This window comes from Ursus arctos, unplaced genomic scaffold (genome assembly GCF_023065955.2).
Source record: "Ursus arctos isolate Adak ecotype North America unplaced genomic scaffold, UrsArc2.0 scaffold_6, whole genome shotgun sequence".
Taxonomy (NCBI): Eukaryota; Metazoa; Chordata; class Mammalia; order Carnivora; family Ursidae; genus Ursus; species Ursus arctos.
This window is the reverse complement of record NW_026623078.1, coordinates 62548627-62571921: the sequence shown is the minus strand read 5'-3', so window position 1 is coordinate 62571921 and position 23295 is coordinate 62548627. Positions and strand designations below refer to the sequence as shown.

Here is a 23295-nt window from a genome sequence, read left to right as displayed (position 1 = left end):
TCTATGCTTTGTGGTAATTTGCGTGTGTGTATGTTTGTGTATTCATCTCAGTCATGTTCTTACTTTAATACTTGACTGGAGATAGGAAATTACATCTATATGGAATAAAATTTACTCTAACAAGGCAGGCTAAAAATACAGAAATTGGTAGTCACAAATACATACTAAAAGAGCTGCTCTGCACATTAATACTGTATGGTGTTAGACATAGACATGCTTCCTTCTTTTTTTTATCTAGTTTTCTTGGCACTTGCTAGCTAGTTTCCCGTAACCGGAAAAACACACCTTTATTTGATTTGTGACAGACGAATGAGAAGAGCTTTTTAATTCCCGCATTGTTAACTGGCTTTTGAGTAGTCACCCCAGAATTCTTTTCATGCCCATTCATCTTACATTTATATTCTAAAAAGGTTTGTTATAATTCTTAGCCCTGAAGAAATTAAAGGAGAAAGTGGTTGGAAACTCAGAAAGAATCTCCCAAGAGAGGTCAAATCACTATTTCAATTGTATGTAATTTCAATGAAAAAATTATAGAAAATTAAAACAAATCATTTCCAGAAATTGACTAAGGATGGTGAGTGAGAAAAGAGTGGAATGAGCCCAAGATGAAAATGAAAGATCAGTGACCAGATCAGTGTGGTAGAGGAGGACTTCACTAAAAACGAAAAGCTTAAACACACACACACACACACACACACACACACGCACACGCAAATAGCACAGTTATGGAAACTTGAATTATGGAGCCAGATGTATGAGTTCAAATTCCAACTCTGTCATTAGATAGAAGCATGATTTGGATAATTACTCCTAATTACTCTTTCCGTGCCTGTTTCCTCAACTGGAAATTGAGAAAATTCAGGGCTATCTCACAGGTTTGTTGAGAGGATTAAATGAGTTATTACAGGCAAAGTGCTTAAAATAAATACAAGTAAATCTGAAGACTAGGTATTTGTCTTCTTTATAAATGTATGAGTAAACAAAAAATGAAGAATTTATCTTGAATAATCCAAATGGGATGCAACATGAGTGGGTCTAAATTCTGTGAGATGTCTAAGAGGATCTTCTACATGGAATTAGCATACCAAGTCCATTAGAATTTGTGCTTACCTTGGTCTATTTAACTTTTCAGAATTTATTTGCAAGCCCACATATAAAATATAATATTTAGTATAAAGAGTAATAGTAAGTCTATTACATCTTGCATAGCTTATTGAGGGGAGTTATGATGTTCAAAATTGCGATTTTTTTGTATTGTGAATTGCTTCCGTAATTTGCATTACAATTATAGCTAGCATAAAGATATTGTACTTTTGGGCCCCTGGGTGGCTCAGCTGGTTAAATGTCTGCCTTCAGCTCAGGTCATGATCCCAGGGTTTTGGGATTGAGCCTGTGGTGTCCTTGGGCTCCCTGATCAGCAGGGAGTCTGCCTCTCCCTCTCCTTCTGCCTATCCCCCGCAGCCCCCGCTTGTGCTCTCTCTCTCAAATAAATAAATAAATCTTTAAAAAAATTGTACTTTAGTAGTTAATTTAAAGGATCTTTATTCAAGCTTACATAGAAGGCCAGTATTATTTTACTTTTCATATTTGCTATGTCTTGGATCTAATATTAATGTAGGTTGGTTTTACAGAACACCATTTGCTCTGATTTTTATCGATACTTGTGAATAATTATATAAATACTAAGTGATATGTTCCCTTAAGTATTATGCTTTGTTTCTATACTGGGAACTTTATATACCTTATTTTTAATCCTTATAAAATCTTTTTACATAGTTTTAATTAAGAAAGTAGTTTTTAATTATGAAAGTGAGGTCCAAGGAAGATATGACTTACCAAGACTGTATAATACTTATCTACAGCAGGAGTGGGTTAAAGCCAATGGTTAATCCAAAGGCAAACACCTAAAAATGTTGTAAACTGTAAAGCGCTGTGCAATATTAATTACTATTATTCTACCAGAGATAACAAAAGTTAATATAAAATTATTTGAATGCCTATTTTCTTGCTCATTACAATGTTAATTTATGTGGTTGATTTATGTGGCTAAAATTTATCTTTTATTACATTGATAAGAGAACTTCAGCTCAGATAATTCATAAGGCTTGCCCAGGATGTATAAACACTGTTTGCTGGAGTAGGAAGCTACACCTTCCAATGCTAATTATTTTTATACTTATTTCACAATACTTACACTTTTTTTTTGGTTTGATGTCCAAATGAAACTTAAACATTATGCTAATGTCACAACTAAATTTATATGAAGCAAAATAAAGAAGATTAGGGATCCAGGGTTTTTGTAGGAAAACAGCACCATCAGAAGTGGACTTTTACTTTATTTTAAAGCAAACAGGGACTACAGACTCGCGTCTCCAATTCTGTTAAGGAGTTCAAATTCTATACAACTACCACACAGATAATTTCATGATTCTTTAACTCTGGCCAGAAGGGAAAAAAAAGAAAGATATCTAAAACATAATTTTGTTGTCAAAATTTTGTTGTCAATTTTGTGATCCAACTGGAAAGAAAAAAAATTATTAATACATGTGAATCAACCACTAAGCAGTAAAACACAATTACTAAATAACTTTGGCTTTTGGGTTTTAGACATTACACATCAAAGGAGGCCAGAGTTAATGGGGTATTTGTAAGAAAGGATGAACTCACATCTAGAACTGAGAGATGATATGAAAGTTCAAGACCAATAGGACAGTTCAGGTTTCAAGATTATGTTTTATTCCTCACTTTGTTGATACATGAGAAATTGTCATTTCCACACTCAGTGGTTAACTCACCTGATTATGACAAATACTAATACAGAATTTAGTGTGTTTGTACAAATCAATGTATAGACTAAAGAGAATATGAGGAAAATAGTATGCAGATTTGATAGCTTTTTAATATAAAACTGCCCTAACGTGTATGGAGCAAATTATGATGTATTAATTAAACTAATTTTTGTGTTTATTTTCTTTTTTTTTTAAGATTTTATTTATTTATTTGACAGAGATAGAGACAGCCAGCGAGAGAGGGAACACAAGCAGGGGGAGTAGGAGAGGAAGAAGCAGGCTCACACAGAGGAGCCTGATGTGGGGCTTGATCCCAGAACGCCGGGATCACACCCTGAGCTGAAGGCAGACGCTTAACTGCTGTGCCACCCAGGCGCCCCTATTTTCTGAATCATAAGATAGTTATAAAATAAAACATGGATATTATGTTTAAAAATTTTCAGTAAACATTTCTTGATGAACACCTGTGTACTTTGCTCAGCAATAATTGGAAATTTTAAAAGATCAAACTGAGTGTTGTAGAAAGGGATGTGGGTGGGGAATGGGGTAACTAGGAGATGTGCATTAAGGAGGCCATGTGATGTGATGAGCACTGGATGTTATACGCAAATAATGAATCACTGAACACTACACCAAAAGCTAATGATGTACTATATGTTGGCTAATTGAATTTAATTTTTTTTAAAAAAGAGAAATAAAACAAATATGGCAAAAAAAATAAAAGATAAATAACATACGACAATTGTTCTTGACTCTATAGTTCTCATCAATTAAACAAATGACCAAGCAAAAACCTTGCAGTACATGAAAATGTTTAGTAAATAATGGGGAAAATATGGAAATATGAGATGAACCATATAAACAATTTTATACAAATTGTGAATATGATTTGTCGTCTATAAAATAATATGTTAGGTTCAACAACCATTTGACTTGTTAGGAAATTATGAGAAGAAATTTTAAAAAATCTTTTAAAAATAGGTACTTATTTACCATTTTGACTTTTAAAAATTCTTTTCTGTAGATTACAGTTTCCAACTGGTTAGTTAGGATTTGTCCTCTGCCTAAAGGGCATTCTTTTTAATTTCTTATAGTGTAGGTTTGTAGATGACAATTCTTTTCAGCTTTCATTTCTCTGAAAACAGTCTGAAATTCACCCTTTAAAAATTTATTTCTGCTCAATGTAAATTAAATTACTTTTCTTTTGTCAATCTAAAATTTTTCTTACTTTGTATTCTGCCTGTGATTATTTTTTAGAAGACTGTGATTTTTTTAAATCATGTTCCCCTATGTGTAATGTGAGTTTTTTTCTACAGCCACTTACACATTTTTCTCTGTAACTGAAGTTCAGCATTTTGACCATGGCTGTGGTTCTCTTTTTGCTTATTCTGCTGACCTTCTCAGAAGTATGTATGTCTTTATATAAAATATTGGAATATATATATATATATATAATCTCACACTATTTTTTCCTCAAGAACTCTGATTACACTTATTTTAAACCATTTGACATTAGCCCAACAGACCCTTGAAATTCTCATCATTTTATTTTACTTTTTTCTCCACTGTGACTTTCAAAGTGGTTAATTTGTATTGATAAGTCCACAAATGTTTTCTTTCTGTAGCTTCCAATATGATACAATGTCCCTTTCCTTGGGTTCCATAGTTTTTCTCTGAATCTTTTTCAGTTTCCATTTTTCTACCAATATTCTGGTAGAGAATTAAGAAGTTTCTATCTTCTTTTAAGATATCAGAATAGTTTTATTAGCTTTTAAATAAAATAAAAAGCTTAAGTGACAGCTTTAAAAGCTTTTAAACAGCTTTAAAAAATAACTGCTTTACAATTATTATTGCTAAGTCAAATATTATGTTCATTTTGAGTTAAGTTCTGATTTCTTTCCTCTCTTTCCTCCTCTTCCTCCTCTTCCTCATATAGTTTCCCCTCTCTTCATCTTCTTCAGCTTTGGATTGCATTTCCTGCTTATTTACATCCCCAGTAAATATTGATTGATTTTGACATTGGGATAATGTGTTTTAGAAACTTCATATTCTGTTAGCTTACTCAGAAGAATATTGATTCTCAATTTAGAAGGAATCTGAATTATTTTCTTATCACCCTAAACTTGGGTAGTTTTGATTTTAGACTTTGTGAATGGAGATCTACGGAAAGCTGAAAGTATTTGCCACACCCTGCAGCTTGGCAGGACGCAGCCCCCAGTGAATCTTGTCAAAGTTTACCTTTAGGCTTTATGGAGTTAAGTCTATGGTAGATATTATTCTATAGCGTGGTTTACATTCCCAAGGCTCCTGGTGTCTCAGTTGGATGTTAGAGATGTTAACAACAGATTGTTCATATTTTCCTACAGGAGAAAGACCAGCACTCTAATGATGTGCTGCACTGCTCTTCCCTGATTCTGCTCAACCTCTCCTTTTTCTGTTCTATCAAGAAAGCACAAAGAGGTTGTTATCTAACAATCTTTGGATGGTCTTGTTCTGTACCTCTACAGCATTGCCCTCAACCATCAATTTAAAGTGAATGCGCACAGAGACTCCTAGGCACCCTCCCGTACAATTCTATCTTTCCCGCGCTCTAGTCCACAAATTCTAGTTGCTCTATTTGCCAGCTCTGAAATCTGCGTCCTTACAGTACTTTGCACAAACTCCAATTCTCTGTACCAGGTTGGAAAATTATTCCCAGCAGAGAGTTAGTAGGGCTCTAGGGCCAAAGGTGCAAAAGGAAAAAAAAAAAAAAAAAAAAACCACAAAAAAACCCCAAACCTAAAACATTGTTTTTTGAATATAGGAAATTTACTAATGCAGAAAAAGAGCTTCTTCCAAGAAGGCATAACTATAAAAAGCAGCCACTACCAGTATCCAGCATGGAGTGTGAGGGCAGTGACGACAATGACCCCTCTTCTTCTGAACTGTCATCTCCTGCTGGCACATAGGCCAAAATCAAATGGAAGCAGAGGGGTTAGAGGGCAAGAGCTGGTGATGTAATCTATGACCAGGCTCTTAAGACAAAAAGCGGTATGGGGAAAGGGGTAAAGATGTTTGAGTAGAAGAAAGGAATAATTAGCATATAGATATTTCTGAATTCAGGGCAATAAATTATTTTAAATTTATAATGAAAATATAGTTATTCACATACCCATGTACTCATTGTGTGGGTAATCACTGAAAATTATACAAGAACCTAATTTATTACCTTGAACAATAACATTGTGTATACACACACACACACACATATATTGCTTAATATTATTGAGAGGAATATAAACAGATATTTATATAGATTTTACTAATATTCTAGGGCTGGAATAAGTTTGAAGGCTTTGGAGAAGGTAGATTCAAAGCTAGGTAGGCATAACGGGTATAGTTTTTAGAAGTTGAATTAATAGTCATCTTTTTTTCTAAGTTTCTGGGAGTTACTATTGCTAATCACCACAAGAATTCTCTAAGCTTAATTTATAGGACACTGAATCTCAGAAAGACTAAATTTCCCAGGATCGAATTGCTGTTAAGTGATAAAGGTACTTATGTGTAAATCCAAAGTCTACATTCTTAACAGTACTGAGTATGAAAGACAGTAAAGACAGTGAGACGATTGACGTGAGACATATCACCTAACGGGGAGAGGAATCATACAAACTAAAAATCAATATTAAAATATATTCAGAGTATCTATGGAACAATCTAGAGAGAATGGGTCTTTATGAAGTTGGATTATTCAAAGGCATTGGAATGTGCCAAAATGCATTTAAGTTTAGAGAACATATGACTCATAGGATATGATTAGTTATAATTAATATCCATGTTAGTGGCTCAAGTTCAGAAGACAATTAAGGTATTAGTAACAGAAAAATATGATGAAAAGCATCATATTAATGGACTATTTTTTTAAACTTTCAGTCCAAGGGGAAAAAGATATAGTGCATTTATCATTAGAGGTAGAATGTGACATCTGTGGTCAATGTCTAATAAAACCCACAGTTTCTGAAAGCTTAAACTGACAACAGTAATAATCTTAACATGATATCTTATTTGGCTACAATGCTTGATAACTAAATAAGTTACCCTTGCTCTTCAATATTTTTTGTGCTAATCAGATCAATTTAAAAGTCATTTAAATTATCATTTTATTGGAATTTTTTCTTGACCTTAACTTTATAATAATGTCCCAATGAACTGTTTAGAAGTCCACGTGATGATTTAGAAATAATTCAGTTTTCATAATTTGCAGTGGGAATATTCACTTCCAGTAGTAATTCAGTGCTTTTGAAAATGCATGAGAGAGTCATGTATTAAAGCTAGGAAGGAACAGGAGACCATCGATTTCCTCCCTTTGATATTACAGGCTAGTGTTTATATGAAATCTGATAATATTTGTCTAGGACAGTTTCATTTGCCAGATTAATACAGTTTCCTCCATTGCTTATTTCTAATTTCAAGAGGCATATTCTGTCTCTAAATGTTCTTTCATCACTGATTCATTTATCCCCCCCCCCTTTTTTTTGATGTTTTCCTTTAGAAACTTCCAAATACTACTGGAAATGTTTTGGTTATTCCACAAGTCTGATAATTCCATTATTATGGAAAATGGTGAATATTCTGGGTAATCCCACACTAAATGGACAAATCAACACATGGATGTTACAGTATAACAGTCCAATGAACTCAGGAAAGCAAAATTACATATTTTTTTGTTACCATCAAGAAGCAAATGAATGCATACTTTAGATATGTAGAATAATTTGAGTAGCAAAATTTGAAATATAAGTGCCATCTACAACATACCAGTGATTGATACACTTAAGAAACTACACCTTGGAGAATCTCATCTTTTACCCTAAATCTAAAATATATATTTACCTGATCATAGCAAAATTAAAATGAAATGAAATGTCAAATAACAAGTTTGATTCATTGAAAAACTAACTTTGATTTGAGTATTTCTTTATTTTCCCCCTTTGCTCTATTTTGGATAGCTTTTAAGGATTCCTGTTATAGCACTTATCCTATATGTGTGTAAATTATTTATTCATGTCGGATTTTATCATTAGCTTCTAGCGCTTAAGGGTTGAAACGCTGTTACAAAATTTTTGTGAAAATCTAATATGCATGACAGCGTTTGGCACCTAGTGCATGCTCAATGAATGATATGACCTTAAACTGTTGATTTCACCATAAATTGTTTTTCCCCAAATGATTACTTCTGTTGATTATTGTAATATAGTTCAGACATAGGTTTTTAGAATGAAAAATTACGTTGGTTGAAACAGATGCTGAGAGAGTGGTTGTGTGATGGAGAATGAAGAAGAAAAAGTGGTAAAGATATAGCATCACAAAGCGACTTCTACTCCTAGTTTCAGTAAAGTAGCTTTCCATCAAAAATGATTATAAAAGTAGAAAAACCCAAAAATAAATCAAGCAAACAAAAGTATTTATTGCCAGATCTAAGTTAAAATAAATACTAGAGAGAATTGCTCAGGTAGAAGAAAAATAAACCTAGATGGAAAGACTGAAATGACAAAAAGAGGAAATATGTAGGTAAACCCAATGAATATCGAATGATTAAGATAGTAGCAGTGTCTTTTGGGTGTTTATAATATATGTATAATTAAAGTCTACAAAAATAATGGTGGAAACATCAAGGAATGGGGTGGAGTTATAATGTTATATTATCCTTGCTTTGTTCATGGAGTGATAAGGGTACTAATTATAATTTACTCTAATAATCAAGACTACACATTTTATTCTCTAAGGTTGCCACTAACAGAATATGAAATTGACAAGCTAATAGAAAAAAGCTCAATGAAAATACCCACTTCGTTAATATAAAATAAAGCAAAAAGGGGAAATAAAAGGACATATAACAGATGGAACAAAATAAACAAATATATAATTATAATAAGCTAAAAAATAATTACTCTAATTTAGATGTAAAGGCTAGCGCATAAACTTAAGAAATTAAACCCTACATGCTATTCATAAGAAATCCACCTTGACTATAATACTATAATAATCATAAGTACAGAACTAACTTATAAATAATTGAATGTATCTATACTCTTGTGAGATAAAGGAGACTGTGACACAACCATTGGTGGACTAGAGAAAAACATTTCATAATGGTAGAGAAGTAAATTCACCAGAATTACCAATAATTATTTATCTGGTAACTTACTGCTCAAATATATGGAACAAAAATGAAATAAAAGGAACAAATGAACATCACAGAGATTTTTAAGTTACTAGGTAGCAGATTAAGAAAACAAAGAAATTAGTATGAGTAATAAAGATTTCACTAACACAATTAAAAGCTTGACCCGATGAGCATACATTCACCCAATAAATGGAGAGTACTCACTCATTACGAATCTAAATAGAAATATACCAATATCGGGGTGCCAGGGTGGTGCCATTGGTTAGCCCACCAAATCTCGGTTTCTGCTCAGGTCCTGAACTCAGGGTAGTGAGATCAAGCCCTGCATGGGGCTCTGCACACAACGCAGAGTCTGCTCAAGTTTCTCTCTCCATCTCCCTCTCCCACTCCCCACCCAACTCTCTTGTGCATGTTCTCTCTCTCTCAAATTAATTAATTAATTAATTCAACAAAAGAAATTTACCAACATCAGGTTATATTTTCTCCCTTAAAAGAGGCAGACACTTCAGCATTAACATTTGATTTTCTGAGATAAAAACTGTCCTCTTACTCAGAAAATAATAAAACATTTTAGTGTGTTTTTATCAATAATCTAAACTAGAGCCAAGGAGTTATATTTCATAGGCATTGTCTGCTAACATATTTGATACATTTGGGCAATAGGCATTTTTCATTCTCTGACAAATCGGTAATAGGATTTTCTAGTGTGTTTATTTAAATTTGTGTGTTCCAATTCAGAGACAATAGAATAGTTAAATTATGTAATAGAACTTCATGGCTAAAGCTGATAATTGTAGTAATAAATAAGAGGAAGAGGAAAAGAAGAAAGAAGTGCTAACATATATAATATTCACTATGCTTAAAATACTGTTCAAAGAGATTTGCAGTTGTTAACATGCTTAATCTTTAAAACAGTTACTTGTTATCCCATTTTATAAATAAAGAAACTGACACATAATAAGATAAGGTAATTTGCACAAAAGGAGTGCTAAATTGTGAAATCAGGATTTATTTCAAACAGAGGCTCACTAAAAAACTGGTATTTTCAAAAAAACTATAAATTACATTTTAAAGTTTAATTAAAGAGACAAATGCAGACAAGAAAGTCTCAATAAATTCATATTTTAGAGAATGCATAATAAAAATACAATGATCTTTTAGAGAAATAAAACCAGATGCAAATTTTTAAGTTTTTAAATGGCTATTTCAAACTTTTTCTCTACTGTAATAATATTGCATAGACATTACCCAAATCAAAACACTGTATCAATGGTTGATAGTTGTTTAACTTAAAATGAAACAAAAAGTATTTTTATAGTTAAATATCCTTTTTTAACAATATGAATTTTATTTATTTTTAATTTTTTGAATGTAGTTGACACAATGTTACATTAGTTTCAGGTGTGCAACATAATTCAACTTTATACGTTATGCTAAGGCTCACACAAGTGCAGCCACCCTTTGTTCACTGTATATCGCTATCACAATATCATTGACTATATTCCCTATGCTGTGCCTTTTATTCCCATGACTTATTCATTCTACAATTGGAAGCCGGTATCTCTCACTCCCCTTCATCCATTTGCCCATCCCCTGACCCCCTCCCCTCTGGCAACCATCAGTTTGTTCTCTGTATTTATAGGTCTGATTCTGCTTTTTGTTTGTGTATTCATTTGTTTTGGTTTTTAAATTCCACACGAGTGAAATCCTATGGTGTTTGTCTTTCTGTCTGACTTATTTCACTTAGCATAATATCCTCTAGGTGTCACTATTTGTAGATGACATGATATGCATAGAAAACCCTAAAGCCTCACCAAAACTCTATTAGAAGTAATAAGTGAATTCAGTGAAATTGCAGGATATAAAATTAATACCAAGAAATCAGTAGTGTTTGTATACACTAATAATACAGTAGCATAAAGAAGATTAGGAAAATAATTTCATTTACAATTGCATCAAAAAGAATAAAACACCTAGGAAGAAACTTAGCCAAGGAGGTGGAAGACCTGTACTCTGAAAACTATAAAATATCAATGAAAGAAATTGATGATAACACAAATGAAGGGAAAGATATTGCATGCTCATAGATTGGAAGAATTGATATTTTAAAATGTCTATACTAACCAAGGCAATCTACAGATTCAATGCAGTCTGTATAAAAAAAAAATAGCATTTTTCACAGAACTAGAACAAACAATTCTAAATTTTGTATGGAAGCACAAAAGATCCCAAATAGCCAAAGCAACCTTGAGAAAGAAAAAGCTGGAGGTATCACAATTCCAGATTTCAAGATACACTACAAAACCGTAGTAATCAAAATAGTATGATACTGGCACAAAAATAAACACATACATCAATGGAACAGAATAGAGTGGCCAGAAAAACCCACACTTATATAGTCAATTAATTTATGACAAAGGAGGCAAGAATATACAATGGGGAAAAGACAGTCTCTTGCAACAAATGATATTGGGAAAACTGGACAGCTACATGCAAAAAAAAAAAAAAAAGAATCTGGACCACTTTCTAATATCATTCACAAAAGTAAACTCAAAATAGATTAAACCCTAAATATAAGACTTGAAACCATAAAACTCCTAGAAGAAAACACAGGCAGTAATTTCCCTGACATTGTGCATAGGACCATTTTTCTACAAATGTCTCCTAAGGCAAGGCAAATAAAAGCGAAAATAAAGTATTAGGACTACATCAAAATAAAAATCTTCTGCACAGTGGAGGAAACCATCAACAAAATAAAAAAAACAATGTAGTGAATGGGAGAAGATAATTGCAAATGATACATCCAATAAGGGATTAATATCCAAAATATATGAAGGACTTACACAACTAAACACACACAAAAAATAATCTGATTTAAAAGTGGGCAGAGGATCTGAATAGACATTTTTACAAAGAAGACATACAGATGGTCAACAAATACATGAATAGATGCTCAACATCACTCATCATCAGGGAAACGCAAATCAAAACCACAATGAGATATCGCCTTACACATGGCAGAATGGCTAAATTTTTTTTAAAAAAGAAAAAAAACAACAAATGTTGGCAAGGATGTGGAGAAAAGGGAACACATGCACTGTTGGTGGGAATGTAAGTTGGTACAGACACTGTGGAAAACAGTATGGAGGTTTCACGAAAAATTAAAAATAGAAATATCATATGATCCAGTAACTTCACTACTGGGTATTTGTTCAAAGAAAATAAAAACACTAATTCAAAAAGGTATATGCACCCCTATGTTTACTGCAGCATTATTTATAATAACCAAGTTATGGAAGCAACTTAAATGTCCACTGAGAGATGAATGCATAAGGAAGATGTGCACGCTTGCATACACACACAAACACACACACACACACAGGAATATTATGCAGCCATAAAAGGGATTAAGTCTTGCTGGTTAAACACATTTTTAATATTTGCTATATCTATTTTTATCATTTGCTTTATCTAGAAAAATGTAGTTTCTTTAGATCTCTCAATTCATTTGAAGATGTGTCATATCTCATACACCCTACAAAAGAAAACAGTAAAAGAAGATACATGTGGAAGAATAAAATGATAATCATAGAGTTTAGAAAAAAAGAAAAAAATTGCAAGCCCTCTATGTTTGTAATGGCTTGAGCTTGATATTGAAGGAGCTGGATTTTCACCCTCACCTCACAGTAATAGGAACCTCTTGCTTCCTGCTGGGTAATGTCAGAAGAGGTCTAGGGTAGGTAGGGATGTTCACCATCACCCAATTATGACAACACTACTCCCTTAGTTGTTAATGGAAGCAAATGAGAAAACATGCATTTTTCTTTCCATTTGATCATAATGAAGCAGTACCCACCACCACTTTTCCTGCTGGGGCAATCTCAGAAGAAGCCAGTTAGAGAGAAGATTTAAATAAGATCCAGATTCTCATAATGTAAATGATATTCTCTGGGTTGCACAAAGAAATCATTAATTGTACCAAAAGCCAAAAAGATCTCAAACTGAATGAAAAAAGGCAATCAATGAATACCAACACCACATGACAGAGATTTTAGAATTATCTGACAAATATTTTCAAGCAGTCATGATAAAAAAAAATCCCCAAGAAACAATGAAAACACTTAAAACAAATAAAAAATTTTAAAGTTCTAGCAAATAAATAAAAAGACTCAGCAAAGAAATGGAACATAGAAAAAAGAGTCAAATCAAAATGTTACATAACAGGGGCACCTGGCTGGCTCAGTTGGTGAGCATACGACTCTTGATCTTGGGCTTGTAAGTTTGAGCCCCGCGTTGGGTGGAGAGGTTACTTAAAAATAAAATCTTAAAAAAAAATGCTACACAAGAAAAGTACAATAACTGAAATGAAAAGCTCAATGGGTGTGCTCAACAGAGAATGGAGGGAATAGAAAAAAGAACCAAGGAACTGAAGTAGAAAAGAAATTACCTAATCTAAACAACAGGAAGAAAGTAGACTAAAAAAATTAAAGATGAACAGAGCACCAACGACCTGTGAGAATAAAATAAAGAATCTAGCATGTGTCACTGGAGTCATTCATGAAAGAAGAGAGTGTAGGGCTAAGGAAGTAGTTAAGGACATAATTACTGAAAACTTCCCAAATTTGGCAAAAGGCATGCACCTACAGATTAGAAAAGCTGAGTAAACTTCTAAATGGATAGGCACAAAGAAATCCATGCCATGTACATTATAATTAAACTGGAAACTGAAGACAAAAAAGTCTTGCAAGCAGCCAGAGAAAAAGGACACCTTGTCTGTGGGTGAAAGTCAGCAAGGATATGGAACTCAACAGGATGCACTAATGAGGTGTAATCAACACTTAGAGAACACTCTATTTACAACATTGGAATACACATTATTTTCAAGTATTCAAGGAACACATATTAAAGTAGAGCATATCCCAGGCAATAAAACTTGAACAAATTTGAACTGAAATCATCTAGAGTATGTTCTCTGATCACAATGGAATCAAACTAGAAATTAATATCGATGAAAGTTAACGAAAATCCAAACAACTGGAAATGAAACAACTCACTTCTATAATAGCCATGGCTTGAAAAGAAAGATTCAAGAGAAATTTAAAAATACATTAAACTGAATAAAACTGAAATACAACATATCAAAATGTGTGGGATACAGCTAAAGTAGTACTGAGAGACATTTTACAGTACCAAATACATGCATTAGAAATAGAGAAAAGTCTCAAATTAATGATCTATGCTCCCACTTTAAGAACCAAGAAAAGAAGAAAAGCTAAATTCAAAACAAGGGGAAGAAAGTAAATAATAAAATAAGACGTAAAAATTTGAAAACAGAGTAGAGAAAGTTATAGAGAAAAAAAATCCATGAAACTAAAACTTGTTTCCTTCAAAAGATCAATGAAATTGGCAAAGCACAAGCAAGACTGAGAAAGAAAAGGAAAAATGAGAAAAACCACAAAATTACTAATATTAGGAATACAAGAGGGGATACACTGCAGACCCAACAGACATCAGAAGGATAATAAGGGCATTCTATGAACAACTCCATATTAATGGATCTGACGACTTAGAATTCGCTCATTACTTACACACACACACACACACACACACACACACACACACACACACACATTCACCTGATATGAAATATTTACCAGTAGAGGTGCTAGTAAGGAAAACAGTATGGAAGTTCCTCAGAATATTAAAAATAGAACTACCATATAATCCAGCCATCCCACTTCTGGGTATATACCCAAAATAATTAAAATCAGGATCTCAAAGAGATACTCGTACTCCCATGTTCACTGCAACTTTATTCATGATAGCCAAGAAGTGGAAAAAATCTAAATGTCCACTAAAGGGTGAATGAATAAAAATAATGAGGTATGTATTTTCAGTGGAAATAAGAGGGCAATCCTGTCATATATTACAACATGAACGAACCTTGAGGACATTATGTTAAGTACTTATGAGTACTTAAGTACCTTATGAAGTAAGGTAGTCAGAGGAGGGCAAATACCGCAAGATTCTACTTATATGAGGTAACTAAATAATTGAAATTCTTGCAGAAGAAAGTAGAATGGTGGTTTCCAGGAGCTAAGAAAGATGGGAAAATTAGGAGTTATTTTTCAAGGGGTATAGTGTTTCATTCATGCAAAATAAAAAAGTTCTAGAGATCTTCTGTACAACATTGTGCATGTAGTTAGCACTACTGTCCACTTCAAAACTGGTAAGAGGATAGACTTCATAATATGTGTTGCTTACCACAATAAAAAAAAGTTCAATTGCTACTATTAAGTTCTTTACAATCTTTACCACACAAGTGTTGTATGTCAATAAAATTGTGAACTCTTGGTGATGAAAAAAAAGAGTCATTCAGTATAATCGGGAAGAAAAGTCCAATTGCAGTGACTAAACACAAGTGTGAAAGAAAGTGAAAGGTAAACACAAGAGTGTTTCTTTCTTTTTTTTTTTTTAAAGATTTTATTTATTCATTTGACACAGAGAGAGGCAGTGAGAGAGGGAACACAAGCAGGGGGAGTGGGAGAGGAAGAAGCAGGCTTCCTATGAAGCAGGGAAGCCAATGCAGGGCTAGATCCCAGAACGCTGGAAGACACTTAACGACTGAGCCACCCAGACGCCCCCACAAGAGTGTTTCTTATAATGCCATAGTTCTTGACTAGCATAAAAGAAAACAACATAAAATTTAAAATACCATAAAATGCTGTAGAAATAATCATATTTTCTATACTGTACAGAAAAGGTAAAATATGAACATGAAAGAATAAAGGGAGAAAAAATTAAAAATCTGTATTCTTACCCAAATTCTTGTGACCCAAATCATGTAAAGTTTAGTTATTTTTCAACTATAAATTGACTCTTTAAGTGGAAAGTTAAGGTGTGAAAAATACAACATAAGGCATTCAGAATCTGTCAAAGACTGAATCTATGGAATGTTGCAATGACAATTTTTGAGACAGGTTTTCCACAAACACATACTGATTCATCTAGATTAAGTTTTGCTTCCATGCATTCTCACAGAAATGAGTGCTTACCCCAATCATAGCACTTATCATATTCTATAATAATAATCTGTATTTCTGCTGGGAATGGCCAGCAATCCCTGAACCGCTGGATGAAAGATTACTACACACTTTGTTGTGAAAGAGAGGAGAAGGCAAGGGGGAGGTCAACGCTCAGAGACAAAGACCCTCTGGTCTTCTTTGCTCCCACTTTTATTGGTCGTTCAGGATAATCATAAATCCTTATCACTGTTTCTCAAACACGTGATGTGTGACAAAGGGTCTTACTGAAACTAGGAAGACCTGTTTATGGGAAAGAAACGATATGCTGATCTACGTGTTCTAGGAGTTCTGATAAACATAGCCTAAGGGAAAGTGCATACATCTTAGATCACAGGGCAGCTGTTTGGGCTAAGAAAGCTTCGGGAAGGCAACGCCCCGCAGCATTTCAACGGCAGAGTAGTCACTCAGGCCTCTGCGTTCTGAAGGCCTAGGCCCTTCTCTGAAACCTTCTCTTGCCCTCAGCGAACTCCGTGTTACATTTTAGCAAGCCAGGTATCATGACTGATTTCATGCTTTACATTAACCCCAACAATTTCCATGCTGTCTTATGTTGTAGTTTGTCAGTTCCATGAAGACAGGCTGGAATAAAGTCCTTTTAATCATTTTATCCTGAAGTATGGCATATGTGATGAATAGATGAACAAGCATGGGAGAAATATCATCAGAGGAAAGGAGTGGAAAAGATGGAGCTTCACATGTGCTATAAAGAGCACTAAGGAGTTGTGGACTTATGAGAGCGATGAACTATAAAGAATAAGCAAAGTTATTTCATTTAGAAACATATATATGAAGGGCAAATACAGATTACTAACGAAAAATCAGAAAGCTAAGCAACTGTACCCTAAAAGAGAAATTGAAAAAAGTAAAGAGTCCATTAAAAATAAGTGAAGGATATGGAGAGGCAATTCATAAAAGAATTATGAATGAATGAGAAGCATATAACCAGATATTTGATCCCAATAGTTACCAGAGAAATGCAAAATAAAATAGTAAGGTAACATTTTTTTGCTTTATAAAAAATCTGATGTTGCCAAAATTGAAGTTGGAGGTTGAAAACACTTCATGACCTGGTGATAGCAGTAGAAATGTTCACATTTATTGAGGATAGTTTGGATGTATCTACCCAAATTTAAAATGCAGCACACCCATTTCTGGAATCCTATCTGAAGTATGTATCACACAAGTGCACAAGGATATACATCCAAAGTTGTTCTTTGTGCCCTTGAAAACACAAACACCAAAGCTGTCAATAGAGATACATTAAATAAATTGAAGTACACATATACCATATGCCATATAGCTATGTAGTCATTAAAGAATGTAGGAGAAGTATACATGTGGATCCAGAATCAGTGATATTTTACAGATATGCACAAAAAGATTCAGAAAATTATGCATAGTATGACTGATTCTATTTGTAAATATATATATATAATGCATGAAAATATGCATATATCTACATTTGCCTAGAAATGGCCTAGAGAGAGATACACACTAAGCTGATAACAATGACCAACCTTGTGAAGCATTAGTAAATAAGGGAGATTTTATTTTACTTAAGAACTATATTTGTTTCTGGGTTTTTTTTTGGAGGGGGTAGTAATTATAAACCTATTGCTGGAAAAAAGTACTTTGTTACTGTGAACAACGTGATGTTTAACCAAACTTCAATATAAACAAAAAATGAAAATAAAATGAAGAACACAGATAAGAAAGCTTAAAAATAGGTGTAATTCTTAATTTGCCTCAAGTAACAAAAAAAGGAAAGGAACTGAAATGTATGAATCAGCAGGCCCTTAAAAAATTAGTGGCCAGAGCTGAACATGTTATTTTAGGACATATGTCCTTTTTCTAAAGCCATCAGGGTTATGGGGCTTGAGAATATATAACAGCCCATAGATCAGATTGTAGCTGAAGGGATTCATGCTTGCATTTAGTTATGAAGTTCAAATTGGAAGCTGTTCAGGCAGAAAACTAATAGAAATGGGTGATAGCTAATTAACCTAAGGCTTCAAAGTAATTGCTCTGCAAGAAGCAATTTAAAAGGGACCTTTCTCCTTTTTTTATTTTTGAAAACCATAAAATGCCCTATTTGACTTTTGGTGCACGAGCAAAAATATATGTATACACACAAATATTGATTTTTTTTTAAACTTCTATCGTATCCAACTTCTTGGTAACTTTTTAAAAGGCCAAAAAGAATCACAAGAACTGTGCTTATATCCATACTGAATATCCCAGGTTTAGGACTTCGCAATAAATGGAGATAATTAGAGTAGGTTCCTAAAGTAAATGTGGGTAAGAGGATAGGGTTGTACTGATTATTTCAGCCCTGAGCCACCCACTTCACCAGTCAGTAGGGTAAGCTACTCTAAAACATACTAGTTGTTTGGTAGAGAAGTGGATTCCCTAGCAAAAGCATGGTGTTCTTGTGAAAAGAGAAAAGAATTAATTTACAAAGTCCCAAATCATTCTCTGTCACAATCTACAACTCTGGCTTCCCATCTTCCGTGCATAGTTCCTCATATTTAAAAAAAATATCCACACCTATATATGATATACTCATTCCTTCTCAGAGAGGGAAGCCCCATATTTCCTACATTTCCATATACAGTTTCAAATATAGATACTTTGGGTAGTACGGTGTTCTCTCCCCCAAATCAGCTCATATTTCTGACTTAACAGCTTCATGGCACATAAGCTTCACATACAACCCACAGATTTGAAAATAACACCAAGGTGAAGAATTCTTATCAGAACTTCTGAAACCATGGATACAATCTTTAATTGCATATAGACTAGTCTAGATACATGCTGGGACCATCTTCCCTGACCATTGTATAAATTTTAGAGTTTTACATTACCTAATCTGACTACAGACTAGTATCTATTCATAAATAATTTCTTAAGCATGATAAGTTTTCTAGCTGTCTCCAAGAGTTAAGCTGTCAATAATTTAGATTTCCCATAGAATTAGACCTCCCATAGAACCATGGAATTTCCTTTTTTTTTTTTAAGATTTATTTATTTATTTTAAAGAGACAGTGAGAGAGCAAGGGAGGGGCAGTGGGAAAGGGAGAGAATCCACAAGCATACTCCTCTCTGAGCACAGAGCCTGATGGAGGGCTCAATACCACGACCCCGAAATCATGACCAGAGACAAAATCAAGAGTCAGACACTCAACGAACTGAGCCACCCAGTCTCCCTGACCATGGAAGTTCTTAAGATGGTTGCTGTCAGTTGTCCAGATTCAAATTTTCAATGTATTTTCTTCCCAACCATAGGTTTCACTCTGATGTAGTTAGTTTAGAATTGTGTTTATCCTGGGCCAACTACTCCTGTCAAAGAAGGAATGATTATATAGATTATTTATTTAGATCTGAACCATTTATCCTCTGGTAGAATTGGGGTGGGAAGGATTTTCCTAAGGCACATTGGCTACATGGTAGAGATATGGTCACAAAAAAATTAGCATGTTTTACCAAGAAAAAGTGGAGTTAATTTTTTAAGACATAAAATGCACTCAAAAATCATTTAATTTTCATTGTTGTTTATGATTGTCCACGATTAGACTGGAAACTACTTCAGGGAAGATATCATGTTCTAAGATTTTGTTTGTCTTTTGGATCGTGAAATGGATAATTATGTGTGGAGAATTTTACTTCACCAACTGGTTTATAATTGCTAACCACAAGATGTTTGATAAATGGCAAGTTTGTTTTTTTTTTAGGATTTTGTCAGTTATGTCTTATCTTTTTAAAAAAGAAAACTAGATAAATGACCTAGACTTTGCCATTTATAAAATTATGGTAACATAGGTCTTAGAAAAACAAAATGCTTTTTCAAAATTATATTGTCTCTGGATTGTTTGTGCTTTTTATAATATTAATGTCTGTTTATTTGTCTTTTGTTTCAGGATTTATTTATACATGTGGTGGAACTTTAAAAGGACTTAATGGCACTATAGAAAGCCCTGGTTTTCCATATGGATATCCAAATGGTGCAAACTGTACATGGGTAATAATAGCAGAAGAACGGAATAGAATACAAATTGTTTTTCAGTCATTTGCTCTAGAAGAAGAATATGACTACTTATCCTTATATGATGGACATCCTCATCCTACAAACTTTAGGACAAGGTTAGTGTGTTTTGAATGGAAGAATGGAGGGAAAATATGTTATGGGTAAAAGTTTATTTTACACAGGATACTTAACATTTGTGGTACAATTATAATAAAGTCATATTCAACTTTTAATTTTTATTTATTTGGAAATATATCATCTCATGCCCAAATTAGCTCAGTATGCTTGACTTCATAATATTAGTATATTAGTATTATCTCTCAAAACAGTGAATGTAAATTGAATTATGACCTCTTTGGATTGGTTAAAGGTATTTTGTTTTTTTAAATACTTATTTTCAGACTTCATTATTTATGGGCATAACTCCTGATAAAGTGAAAGCATATCATGCAATGTGGCTACTCAACTTTAATATAGAACAACGTGCAAAAATATGTAAAAATCAATATTCATATAAGAAAATGCATGAATTCTATATAATGTGTATGGTTTACAAAATCTAATTATCTGAAAAGTGGACCGTTCTATGTCACTAACTGGGAAATTTACGTTTCTGTCCATACAAATTAAATTATTTATTTTTAAGCTACTTGGTAAAACAGATGTGAAAATTACCTGGCACCTATTATTTAAGTGGTTCTTCAAAATTTCTTCTTGGAATGTAAGACATCTAAATATATGAGAAATTTTTGCTGTCTTGCAAAAACTCCTTTTAAATATAGATCAGCGCTAATTCTACCAAGTTCAAAATGCCAGATATTACATATGTCATTAAGTTCCAGATTTTTACTAATGTGTGTAATTTTTTTAACTATAGTAAACCATTTTTGAACTTTTAATTCAAGATATTCCAAGAAGATAAACTCTAAGAATTAAAGACTCGTTACATACTTGGCTATGTTTACACTCAGAATGATAGTTAAAAATATCTGAGTTGTTTCAAACCACATGTCTATGCAAAGTAAAGTTCACTAGATTGATTACTGTTTGTTTGTTGCTATACATTCACTTACGGAGTATTTCTAATTGTTTCTTCCCTTACACAAAGTCTGTCAATGTCTATCCCTTTAAGAAATATACAATAAGGCTGACATGTCTCACAGTGTTATTTCATTATCATGGCCAAGATCATTAAAAGCTGAATGTCTTTCGTTAATGACATAGCACTAAATCAAGATAGAAAAGAGACAGCATTCTGTACAGGAGAGGGTGTGTGTGGTGGGGAGGTGGGCAGGTATCTGTGTTCATCTGTACACATCCAATCAGATTACAGGCTAAAAGAGAATAAGAAAGATAATTCTTAGAGTTTCCAGCTGGCTAAAATGATATTTATAGAAGTAAAAGGACAAAGCTTTTTGCATATTTTCTTTACAGCAGCAATGTGTACAATATAATTGGTGTAAATATAAAAAAGAAATAAAGCAGTCAATGCTACCTGGAAGTTTCTAACTATAAAATCATTGATAGTATTGTTTGCATAAGTATCTATTCTCTCTAGGTCCCCTTGAAAATGAGAAAATGCATTTTTGTTTTACCTCTGCTCTTTTTCTTGAAGAAACCACTGTGGCCTCTGGGAAGTTAAAAGACTTTGTCAGATGGGGAAAATCAATTTTTTCTTCTCATTCTTTTTTTCCTAATTTGTAAATGGGAATAACAGCACTTAATTTACAGAGATTCTGTGTGTACTACAATGTAATGAAAGCTCAATAAATCTAATCCTTAGCATTTATTAAATCCCCTGTACCTGACACTACCAAGTATTTTGTATTCATTATATTGTTTAACTTCTCAAACAATATGAAAAGATTTCTATTATTATCATCAACGTTTTACAATTGGGAAAATTAGTCTTATATTACTTGCCCAAGGTTAATTTTGTTGAAAGTAGCAAGAGGCAGGATCATCACTGCAAACCAGCTTTTTCTCAGTTCAGAGCTTAAGCTTGTTAAAAAAAGAGAAAAACGAATAAAATTCGTAATATATAATTCATAAATAATGTATATAATCTCCATGGCTTATTTACTGATATCTGAATTAAAGCCTATTTTTTTCTTTGACATAATTTAATGTATAGACAAATACTAAAAACAAATATTTTTAAACATATATGACATACAAAGATATAACCCAAAAGATAAATTACAAATTTATTCTTGGTATTTGTTTTATGGTCTCTCTTCTAATATGTGCTCTATACCATTTTGCCCATAGTTGGATGTATAAGTCATCTATTGGTTTTTGTGCTCAAAGAAATACTGTTGCCAATGTTATAGCTGATTTTAATTAGAAAGACTAGGGAGAAAAAATCCGATGTGTAACCTACAGCACCTTCCAGACTGTGTTTATATACAAAGTCTGCTGTTTGATTAGAAGTTGAAACGGCTGCTGAAAGTTTGATTCATTTTTGTGTCTGTCTCTTTGACTTACTGCTTTCTTGCTTTTCGTTTCTCTCACATTCTCACTTAATACACATTCTTATGGTATGTCTGTTGTTCTCTATCTTTTGGAAATTTGATACTTATATTTTATTTTCCATGAACTCCAATAGATATTTTTTAATGGCTTGCTATAAGCAGCTGCCTTGCAATAAAGCAGAAAAGATGGTTTGTAGGTCTTGTCATTCTTGCTTGTGTAAGTAGAGAGGCATATTGGATTTGGCAAACACAATTTCATATTTTCTAAGTATTGTCTAAAACTCCAATTTTTGATGATCCTCCTTGTTTTCCTGTAAGTTGTTAATTTATTAAATAAAAACTGATGATGGGGCTAAATGTGGTACTTGCACCAGCACATCATTAGAGAATTCCTTCATAGTTCTACATTTAGCTTGTATCAGATGCTAGTGCATTTAAACAATTTGGTTTACTCGATGCATGAAAGTAATTCTAAGCTTTATTTTCTTTTTTAATGTGAATATTATATTTTCTCAATAAGAAAATTATACCAAAAGGTAAAAAATAATTTTGATCTTATGGGACATATTTACATATTTAGGATCATACTACATATGCTGTTTATGTTCTTATTTAATCTCCCTGCATTAAAACATACATATTTCACATGTGACTAGAATTTTTGTTATCATCAAATTATCAGGTGCTTATATTTAATTATACTGTAATTCATTTAATTAATCTTCTATTAAAAGACATTTTTGTTTTTTTCCTTTTA

The 23295-nt window shown here is 33.0% G+C and overlaps 1 protein-coding gene across 3 annotated transcripts in view; it reads left to right on the top strand.

Annotated features, from left to right (window-relative positions):
- Window positions 1-23295, top strand: part of CSMD3 (CUB and Sushi multiple domains 3) — a 1143082-nt gene that overhangs the window by 107910 nt on the left and 1011877 nt on the right. For all 3 annotated transcript variants that reach the window (XM_026495547.4, XM_026495546.4, XM_026495545.4), the window contains exon 2: window positions 19958-20180. In XM_026495547.4, the coding sequence (XP_026351332.2) occupies window positions 19958-20180 (223 nt within the window). The remainder of the gene's footprint in view (window positions 1-19957; window positions 20181-23295) is intronic.